Source organism: Fringilla coelebs (assembly GCF_963513975.1).
Source record: "Fringilla coelebs genome assembly, chromosome: 23".
Lineage (NCBI taxonomy): Eukaryota > Metazoa > Chordata > Aves > Passeriformes > Fringillidae > Fringilla > Fringilla coelebs.
The window spans coordinates 296337-307329 of record NC_140049.1 but is presented as its reverse complement, the minus strand read 5'-3'; the positions used below and the strand labels follow the sequence as shown (position 1 = coordinate 307329).

At 41.8% G+C, this 10993-nt stretch overlaps 1 protein-coding gene across 1 annotated transcript; it reads left to right on the top strand.

The window, feature by feature from the left end:
* The first annotated feature begins 238 nt into the window (after window positions 1-238).
* CAPZA1 (capping actin protein of muscle Z-line subunit alpha 1) lies at window positions 239-10428 on the top strand. Its single transcript, XM_084220450.1, has 10 exons — window positions 239-322; window positions 3579-3642; window positions 3902-3953; window positions 4774-4837; window positions 6158-6364; window positions 6754-6833; window positions 7259-7337; window positions 7831-7902; window positions 8480-8542; window positions 9131-10428. The coding sequence occupies exons 1-10, from the start codon at window positions 284-286 to the stop codon at window positions 9269-9271; spliced, it is 861 nt and encodes a 286-aa protein (XP_084076576.1). The 5' UTR covers window positions 239-283; the 3' UTR covers window positions 9272-10428.
* The last annotated feature ends 565 nt before the right edge of the window (window positions 10429-10993 follow it).

Below are 10993 nucleotides of genomic sequence, written 5' to 3'. Positions count from 1 at the left end.
CAGTCCAAGGGGCACGCCGGGACAGGGCGGGGATCCTCTGGGCAGCCTGCTCGTCGAGTCCGTCACCGCTGCTTCTCCAGACCATATCCCACAGGATGACCGGGAGCCCCAATGGCTCCGAGAGGCGGCGGTTCTGTCAGCCGGTACCGCGAGAACCCACCCGTTTCTACAATGGCGGCCACTCGGCGTCTGCCCACAGCTAAGATGGCACCACCAGGGTGTTCGGTCCGCTGCCCGGTGCTCCCGGCATGCACTGCGCGGGGCCGGGCACACAGCTGCCAAGATGGCGGACCTGGAGGAGCGGGTGTCGGATGAGGAGAAGGTAAAGGAAGGGGGTGGCCGCCTCTCTGCCCTGGGCCTGCGCCGCTGCCCCCGGGAAGGCAGTGGGTGGGAGCGGCGGGCAAGCTCGCCTGGTGATGATGTGCTGGCCTGCGAGCGCTTCGGGGCGGACGGGCTCCCGAGACCACCGGGCCGCCGCCGCCCGGCTGAAGGACCGGCTGTTCCTTACCAGCATTTTGCCTTCCGATTTCCCCATTGCCTTTAGATTTCCTTATTGCCTCGGTGCAGCTGATGCGTCTCGGTCAGTCGTTGTGCATGAAAATGGACATAGTCTCAACCTAAACTAGGCGAGGTGTAGGTTGGACATGAGGAGGAGCTTCTTAACAGAAAGGGCAATTAGACATTGGAAGGGGCTGCCCAGGGAGGTGCTGGAGTCCTCGTCCCTGCTCAGGGAAGGACTGGACGTGGTGCCCAGTGCTCTGGTCCTGTTGGCAAGGTGGGAGTCAGTCACAGGTGGATTGCTTGGTGATCTTGAAGGTCTTTCCCAGACAAAATAATTTTGTGAAAATGTATTTTCTGTGCTGCTTTTTCCAAATCAGCAAAGTAACCAGCGTGTCTATAAGGTGCTTTGCAATCGCTTCACTTCCTAAACGCCCTCTGAGTGTGTTTTTGCGTTTTCTGTTCACTCCAGCTGCTGACAGGAACTGAGGATTATACTGGATGGCAAGGACTAAGTCGGAGCAAATAGAGCCATAATTATTTTAGGAAAGGGGGAAATGAGCAGTTTGTTCTTGTGTAAGAATGTGGAAAAGTTACTTACTGCAAGATCTCTGCTAGGTAATACACTGGTGTCTGCGCACAGTAGTTTAAAAATGCACCGTTACTCTTCCTTACATCATAGAAGTGTTACAGTTAGTGCTTGCTTTGTGTCTTAACATTCTGGAGGAGTTGTTCAGGGTCATGGATCTTCAGGGATCCTACAAGTCCAGATGTTGCTTTCATTTTTCCTTTAAACTGCATTTTCAGCTTCATTTCAGTGACATCATTTGTGAAACAAGCAGGGCTTTAGAGGTGCAGTTCATCTATCAGTTAGTATTTTAGGTGATGCTGTTTTAAATAAGTATTCCAGAGCAGAATTGATATAGGCCTTTAGAACATTCAGTTTCAACTAACTCCATGCCTCACACAGGCAGAGAAGGATAACCTCAAGGGAGGATCTGAAAGAGAAACATACAGCAAGGATTTACTGTAGTATGTGACTATTCAGATGAGCTTAGAACTTTATATATGTTAATTTTTAAAGTTTGAGTTTAGCGGTACTTTAAAGTAAAGCAAAAAACCCAAAAACATCAATTGAGCAACAAAATTAATTCCTTCCATCCTCTAAACTTCACTCCTTTATTCTCTTTGGGAGTATTTTAGGTAAGAGATTAATTTCTCAGACAGGCTGGAAGAGCTGGGGGTGTCCAGTCCAGAGAAGGAAGGCTCCAGGGAGTCTTTGGATCCCCTTCCAGCACCTAACGGGCTCCAAGAGACCTGGGGAGGGACTTGGGACAGGGGCCTGGAGTCACAGGATGCTTGCTACTGCCAGAGGGCAGGGATGGATGGGAGATTGGGAATGAGGAATTGTTCCCTGGCAGGGTGGGCAGGCCCCTGAATCCCTGGCAGTGCCCAAGGCCGGACTGGACACTGGGGCTGGGAGCACCTGGGAGAGGGGAAGGTGTCCCTGCCATGGCAGGGAGGACACTGGAGGAGCTTTAAGGTCCCTTCCAACCCAACCAGTCTGTGATTCTGTGATTTTCTTGTAAGTTCCTCTGAAATCTCCCTTTTGCTCAAGTTCATTCTGCCACAGTTTTGCCAGAGTTTAAACTAACAGCTGAGCAGCTTCCCTTCCCCTCAGACACTTTCCCCATTTTAGAATCAGGAAGTTGATGCTGCAGAGCTGAAATGACACCTGAAATGGCCCCGGGGGCCAGGAAATGGGGCAGATTGCAGAAAGTCCTATTTTGGTGTTTCTGCAGAGGAGCATCCTGACACCACCCTCCAATCAAGCGGCTCCGAAAACCAACAACCATTCAAGTGCTTGACATTTCAAATTAATCACTCCCCAGCCTGTTTCCTGCACCAATGATTCCAATAGTTTGACTGAAATGTTTTCTGTTTTATTGATCAATTACACAAGATACTGTCTTTTTAATGTTTTCTTTGTATTGCTTAATTTCTTCAGGCACAAATAATGTATATCTATTTTTCGAAATCATTGCTAATTTGGAAGACAGTCTATTTTTATCTGAAGCCCAGCCCAGTTAAGGCAGAGTTGTTACTTGATCCTGTTGGAATAAGGCAATTACCTTTTGTTTGGAAAAGTGTTTATTTCTTTCCGTGGCTTGCTTTAAATAATTATGTGACAAACAATACAAACAATTTCTAAATAAAGCAGGGAAGACTGTTGAGAGAAGTGAGTTATTTTCAGCTCTGGTGATAACTCAGGTGAAGCAGTTACATATATATATATATATATATATATATGCAATTCTTTGTTTTGCTGCTCAGAATGAAAAGTAGAAAGTAATCAGAGTTCTAATGAACAATTCTTTAGTCACTTTCAATAAATGTCTTGTTAGACCAGAGAGGCTCATTGGTCAGCTTTGTTAGCTGGAAATGTTAGCTGTCAGAGGAAATGGGACATTTTTATTATTTTAAGGGAGAGGTTTAATTTTGTGGCATTTCTTTTTTCATTTCTTCCAAGATCTTTCTATTCCCTTTGGTCCTGTAAAAGCCATAAAAGATTTTATAATGAAAACCATAAACTCTTACCAATTCCAACAGAATCAATACTTGGACCACCTAAATTCTAACTGTGCAAGACATGTATATTGGATTTGTGAACACATTGCAGTTTTATTACACTTTTAGAAGAGAGAGGGTTTTTCTTTTCCAGATTCAGAGTTTCTGGACATCGAAAGTTGGGTTTTTCAGTTATTGATGCCTTCATCATCACATGCCTTCACAGAAACCCAATACAATTTGGGTTGAAAGGGACCTTGAAGATCATCCAGTTCTACCCTTTGCCATGGGCAAGGGCACTTTCCACTAGACCAGGCTGCTCCAAGCCCTGTCCAGCTTTGATTTGAACAGTCTTACAGGACTATTTCTACCTTGACAATGCATGCCTAAATTTCTCCCTAAATCTGCCACCTTCTGTCACTTCAGAGTTGGTTTTGTTGGTGAATTGCTTCAATATGTGTGAACTCAGTAAGCTATCTTTTGTCTTTAATTACTTTTCTACTTCATTGTAGGTGCGTATAGCTGCAAAATTCATCACTCATGCACCCCCTGGAGAGTTCAATGAAGTATTCAATGGTAAGCAATTAAGGAAAAAATGATCTGTGGTCTTTTCTTCATGTTTTATCTATTATTAGAATCTAAGGCTGCGTCACACCGTACTGCTTAATTTAAGGTTAAGTGGCCTGGGAAAGCATGCAGTCCTTCTGGACTATTTCTGCCTAATGAAACTATTTCATCTTTTAATGTTTGCATTTGTACAGTTGAAAATAAAGTGCATAAAGAGAAACATTTGATAAAAAAATCCAGTAACACACTTGGACCCTTTCTTCTCCAGATGTCCGGTTATTGCTTAACAATGACAATCTTCTCAGGGAAGGAGCAGCACAGTAAGTACTGAGATTTCAAACACAAGTCAAAATTACCATCAGAGATCCTACTATTTTCTTGTACCCATCATTCTGTGACAAAGAAAACCATTTGCTGTATTCAGAGCAATCTTATGTAATTCCTTAGCCCACCTAACAAAATACATAATGAAAGGTGTGGATGATTCTTTTTAAAAGCCCTGAATTGGAATTTGTGCTGTATAAAACTGACAGGAAGGCATTCTGCCAAAAAGTTTAACTCCGCAGCAGCAGAAATGCCTGATCATGTTGAATCATCTGAATTATAAAGTGAGTGAAGCCTGAAATACTGATTAATCCATAGCCTAAGTTTAGAAAAAGAACTGCCCTCAATAAAAACTTTTCAAAATTTGTTGTTTACTTCCACAGCTTCATCAGAAGGTGCCTAAAGATTACACATACAGGCTTTTTGATGCTAAGATCTATTTCAAGCTTGGTGACATGTCAGTCAGCAAGTCTTTGCATAAGAAAATTGTTGTAAATATTCCTCTATTCATTTGTTTACCTTGCTGCTGTCTAAATTGTAGCTGGGGTGTTCCTGTTTTGCCTTGGCTTGCTCATATTTCCTCAGGCTATCTGCTGTTCTACTTTTGAACTCTGTATTTTCCTGGCCATCACTAAACAAACCTGCTTTTTAGACCGGGGGTTTATAGCTCTCTACAGTAAAAGGTATTGGAAAATCTTTTAACAGGGCCTGTGCGTACTGCTTGCCCAATTAAGTTGATGTTTGCTGTAATACAATCCTTAGTCAGAATAAATGTGCACGTGCAGTTAAAGTTCGTGTTCCTTTGGTGCTCCACAGTGCATTTGCACAGTACAACATGGATCAGTTCACCCCAGTGAAGATAGAAGGGTACGAGGATCAGGTAAGAGGAAACTTTGTACACTCGAGGTTGTATTACTGCGCTGTGAAAAAGCAATAAAAATGCTGTTCCATCAGGATGTTGGCTCACAAGCCAACATTACCATCAGCTGACTCACTCATTCTGCTCACAAGGTACCAGCCCTCCTCCTTCCCCCACATATCACTATGACAAACTTTCTTTGATAAGAACAAAGCATAGCCAAGATATTCTCTTTAAGTTCTGTGTCGTACTACATAGTACATCCAATTCATTGTTCCTCAAAGCTCCATGCTGAAGTCACTGGAATTTTACTTAAGAGTATGAGTGATTAAAGATTACTGTCTATTTAAAGCTCACTTTAAAAAATCCTTATGTTGCTACTTGCTTACAGTTCCTACTGACAATTGACAATAGATTCTTAATAGTTTCTTTGGTTTATTTTCTGCATTTTTAATCCATTCCCAGCTACCCTAAAAAACAAACTTATCTTTGTTTATACCAAATCATTGATTTGGTGTAGTGATTATACGTAATATCTATGCCAGCAAAACAAGTTATTTCAGGGGTTTTTTTAATCTTTTTTTAGAACAAACAGCAAGTCGTAGAGAAGCCAGAAAGCTGCCTGACCATCTGCTCTGTTCTCTGAGCCAAGCTCTGACCCAGCTTTTCTAGTGTCCCAGATATGTTTATGGGAGTATGGGAGGCATATATTAAGAGGACTGTTCATAGAAATAGCTTTGATGAGAAAGTTACAGTACGACCTGCAAAAAAAAAACCCAAAAAAAACCCACCCCAATAAAGTCAGTATTTGGGAAGCCAGAGAATTAAGGTGAAAAAGAAAAAAGAGAATGTGCAATGCTGCTCTGCTGTCTGCTTTAGTTGGTATATTTTAGGAGTAGTCACATCTATGTACCCTTCTTGCCCAGAAGTAGAGCTATTTCAAGACATGGAACATGGCAATAAATGGTAGATTTCAGAGTAAAAGCCTCTGTTTCCTTTAGAAATGAAGAAGGAAAACAGCTAAAATAACTTTAAAGGCAAAGCAACCCGCTTGTATTGTAAGGATACCAAATTTTAAGCCAAATATATACATTATTGTAATTCAGCCTTTTCTGGGACAGAAATCTAAGTGCAGTATTACTGTGGAGAGCAGAGAGTTACCTTTAGCCTCACAACAACTACTAATTTAAATTATTAATATTGAAAATTCTTGCTTTTCTTTATGTGACCTTATAGCTCAGTGAAAGAACCTATTGTAACACTGATATGCAAGTAGGGGAAAATGCAAAATAATACATATATATCAGCCTAAATGTATCATCATTTCAACTTCTTTTCCAGGTCTTAATCACAGAACATGGTGATCTGGGCAATGGCAGATTTTTAGACCCAAGAAACAAGCTTTCTTTTAAGTTTGACCACTTAAGGAAAGAAGCAAGTGATCCCCAGCCCGAGGACACAGAATCGGCTTTAAAACAATGGAGAGATGCCTGTGACAGTGCATTGAGGGCCTACGTCAAAGATCATTACCCCAATGGCTTCTGCACTGTTGAGTATCCATCTTGTTTCTCTGAAAGTGTGTTGCTCTGAGTCACTCAGTGCCAGAGCAGACTCTGCTAGGCAGAGCCATTGGAGTTCTCCATCCTCACTAGCATTTGGGCTAACTTTGGAATGACATTTCCAAAGAAGGTGCAACTATCTTGGCATGCACACAGAGGTAAAGGTGAATTAGACCTTTTCCATAGGCTTGATTGCCAAGCACCTTCACACCTACCCATAGTAAGATGCCTGCCAGGGGAGGTGTTGGACAATGGAACTCGTGGTGCATGTTCCCAGTGAGGTACCACCACAGCAGCCTGCACCCTGCTGCCAAGAACAGAGATTAAGAATGGCTTTCCTTAGCTCTTGGGCCTTTTTAACTCTTTTTCTAAATACAGGTTTATGGTAAATCTATAGATGGACAGCAGACAATTATTGCCTGTATTGAGAGCCACCAGTTTCAGCCCAAAAACTTCTGGTAAGACTATTTCAACATAGTGTGTTTTCTTCCTTTGCCTGGTTCCTCAAACCAGCCCAACCTCTAGCTCTGACATGGTCTGAAGGACAGGGAGTTTTGGGCTTCCCGAGAAGTTCTTTTCCTTCTGTAGTCTGTTTTCCTTGCAGCCCCCTTGGCATTTACCAAAACTCTTCCTGTGATCTCTCCAGAGGAAAAGGCATTAGCAGAGCTGTATAGATACTCCTTTACATCTTTGGAGCTTCTTTATACTGAAGCTGCATTATATTCGGCTGGGCTGCAGAAATTTAACTCCATGCCATCTAAAGCACTAAATCCCATGTGGTATTGGTGATAAGACAACATCAGAAACAACTTGGTCGATAATTTCATTTTTTATGCTGTTAGAGCTTCTTGGAAATAGTTTTTCATGCTTTGATTGCTTTTAGGAACGGGCGTTGGAGATCGGAATGGAAGTTTACCATCACACCACCAACAGCTCAAGTGGCTGCAGTGCTCAAAATCCAGGTGAGTTATTTTTCCTAGCAGTAAGAGGAGAAGCTGCATTGTGCTTCTCTTACACAAATGCATTTGGCTCAGAATGAGATGCTGAAATGCAACAGAGATATCCTTCTCAATTCAGGATGTTATTAAAGTAAAAAATTCAAGAAAGTAATTCTTAAATCTGGTATTCCAGGAATAGTCTCAGATCTGGCCTGTGGTTTATTATGTAGCATTACCCTATAGGCCTCCACTTTGCTTCACTTTATAGGGCTAAAACCTCTACCTTTAGTCTTTTATAATTGCTCTTATCTCAGCTCTAGGCATTTACTGATTAACATAATCTTGAACAGTCTTGACAAAGAATGACACCTTTTAGAAAATTCATCCTGCTTTTAGTTTCATGTGAACAGAGAAGACTGGCACAATGCTCTGTTGTGCCATTTTAGCAGCATTTGGGGGCTCAGGAATTCTGGAGGAAGTGGTCATAATAAAACCTGCATTCTGTCTTTTTGTCCAGGTCCATTACTATGAAGATGGCAACGTCCAGCTGGTTAGTCACAAAGATATTCAGGACTCTGTACAGGTGTCAGTAAGTATGCTAAAAGATCTTTATGATAAGCAACTGTTTTCATTCCTTTAACAGCTCACAAAGCGTGCACTGCTATGACTGCATTCTCTTGACTTTAAAGTAATTTTAGGGTGAACAGTCAATGTGGTGTTTAGAGTCACATAGGAATCCCAGATTCCCAGCTGTTTAAAATCCAGTCTTACTAGAAAGTCTCTATTGGAAAGCTTCTCTTGGTAGTTAGGGTTAAAAAGGACAGAATATGCCTTTCTATCTCTGTACAAGGGAAAGAAACAGTAAGAGATATATGCTAAAGGAAATTAAGAAATCCTCTAGTATGGTAGAGGGAGCAACAGCTGCAAAGTGACTCATTTTACTGTGAAGGTCCACTTTCTTTTTGCTCACTAGGGTGCAGCTCTGTTCCATTTTGGAGCACAAGCTCTATCCAGTATGTAGTAAGTGAAAGGAACCCAGCTAAAGGACAAGGCACAAGCTGATGATGTTACCTACTTTATCTATACTCAACCTATCATTTGAGAAGAAATCTATTGTGTAGCTTATGTAAGTTGCTCTTAAACATGCTTTTTTTTTTCCTTTGCAGAGTGATGTCCAAACTGCTAAGGAGTTTATTAAGATCATAGAAAATGCAGAAAACGAGTACCAGGTAAGATCAGTGGTAGTTAAATAAAACATAGAATCATATCAGTCTCCATTTGCAGTTAATGGAAACATGGAAAACTGACCTCTTGTTCTGTTCCTGGCTGAATCTGGTATTGCCTGTAAGAATTACTTAGAAAAGGGTAGCAGTATTTGTTTAAAAAATATAGTTATAAAGCTATAAAGTTACAAAGCTGTGTTGTAATTAACTATCAGGTTTGCTGTGGGGTTTTTTTAAAGGGTTAAAAATGATATCTGGAACAAGCATGGGAGGGGAGTGGGTGAGTCAGTGTATTTTCCTCTGTGACAGTTCAAAATTCTGAGGAGGAAACATGTGCAACAGCTTTTGCATTGTCCCAGCCTCTGTGCAAGGAGACTGGAAAGAGATAAGTCAGTGAAGGACCAAAGGAGATGCTGCTACATTACAGGGGAGGTGAATAGAAAGCCTTTGATTTGCACACACTCTGATGACTGCATAAATTTAGTTAATAGTGTGCCTTACACCATATAGAAAGGAGTTTGTGGCTTTAACACTAAGTTGAGTTTTCTCATAGTGTTTTATGTGTGCTTTAACCAAATCTGCTTGCCCTTGCAGACAGCAATCAGTGAAAACTACCAGACTATGTCAGATACCACTTTCAAAGCCTTACGCCGGCAGCTGCCCGTCACCCGCACCAAGATTGACTGGAACAAAATCCTCAGCTACAAGATTGGCAAAGAAATGCAGAATGCTTAATGCAGAAACAAGGAGGTGTATGAAACAGTCGTGTGCAAAAAAACAAATACGGTCCTATGCCAAGTAGATGGTTTTTAAACCAGAGCAGCATTTTTTAGGGCTTTCAAAGTTAACAGGTTTTCTAGCCTGAAAGGGAACTGTGGAACAAATAGTTGTCTTTGTGTTTTGTGTTTCCTGCCACATAAACTTCCTGTTGTAGCTGCACTTAATAGGTCATTTAAATTCAGCCATTCATGGCTCAGAAGTATAGCTGTTTTCAGTCACTGGCTGGAAAACTTCCTAGCTGGAAAAGCCCTATTACCCCAGGAGAGGGTGCAGAGCGTTCCCTTCACCTGTGTCCAGCACTCCAGGTATCCAGTAAGTTTGTCAAACCTGCCAAGAGCTCACGGCGCTGCAAGACACAGTAAGTGCAAGACAGTGAGTCCTCGTGTATCCTTATTCCCAACCTCCACAAAGCAGATGCCTGCAGGCTTAAATTTTGCTGTAGAAAATGAGTTTACAGGATCCTTTACAGAATTCCCTACTGACCCAGCTCTTCCAGGGACGTAACTGTTTTTTAATCTGAAGATTTGAGCCATGTTCCCTAAAAGTGAACATTTTTCTTCTCCCTCCCTTGTGTACGTACGGTTACCAGACATCTGCATTTTTACAGAACTACAAGATGAGTCACTGCTGATCCACAAGGGCTGGATGGTGATTAAAAATGCAAATGTCTACAAAATAATAGGTATGTTGTGCTTTAATGCTTTGTGGCAGGTTCATAGATTTGTATTACAGGTGTATGGATGAATAGTGTACAAAATAAATAAACTTGCACCAAAGTGAAAGAAAAAATCCTTTCCAGTTGTCTCAGTTGTGGACAGTTTCTTGTCATGCTTAGAGGGGATTTTGGCATGAATCTCTTCTACATGCTTGCTCTGCATTACTATTTTCCCCCTCTAACATCAAAGCTAGCAGTCATAACAGTTTCTCTGAAGGGGAGGATGAAGAGATAGACATATGCCTTTCTCAGATCTTGGAACATAGGTTCTATACAAAGTGAGCCTCCTTTGTTGAACTCCCTTTGCTTTGTTTGCACTTGGTTATCACTGGGCGCCTTGCAGGTTCTGGTTTTTAAACTGGCTCATGTCTTCTTGTTTTTAAATACACAAAGGAAAAAGGGTTGGGAAGAGAGGGGTGGGGTTGCCTGTGCATTACACTTCGCATTTTGCACAGTAACACCACTAAATAAGTGTTTATCCTTTGTGAGTTTTAACTAATTAAAATATATTTGTATTTGCTGCTGAGACTGACAATTCATCCCTCAGGCATCCTCTGTACCAACTAGTCTAGTGCAAATACACCAGTCTTTGTTTAAAGCCATTCGTGTCTGTTCTTTCATGGTCTCGATCCTGTTAATTCCTGAAGTCTAGGAAATGGCATCACCATCCCTGAAAGTGTTCAAAAATGGGAATGTGGCACTTGAGGACCTGGTTTAGTGGTAATGACAGTGGTGGTGGTGAGTTGATGGTTGGACTTTAATGATCTCAAAGGTTTTTTCCAATCTTAACAGTTCCATGATTAAGGCAGGAATGGTATCAGTCCAAGCCCATGGGTGGTGCTCCCGCCCTGGTATACAGACATGGGAACTAGAGGGCTGAACTTCCAAATTAAAATAGAAACAACCACAGAGCTTCAATGCAGCTCCTCACCCTGGAAAAAAAGGCAGCAAGGAGGTCATTC

Coding starts and splice junctions, on each gene's coding strand:
- CAPZA1 (XM_084220450.1), top strand. CDS start 284: ATGGCGGACCTGGAGGAGCGGGTGTCGGATGAGGAGAAG. Junction 7,903..8,479: donor AGGACTCTGTACAGGTGTCA/GTAAGTATGCTA, acceptor TTTCCTTTGCAG/AGTGATGTCCAAACTGCTAA. Junction 8,543..9,130: donor ATGCAGAAAACGAGTACCAG/GTAAGATCAGTG, acceptor TTGCCCTTGCAG/ACAGCAATCAGTGAAAACTA.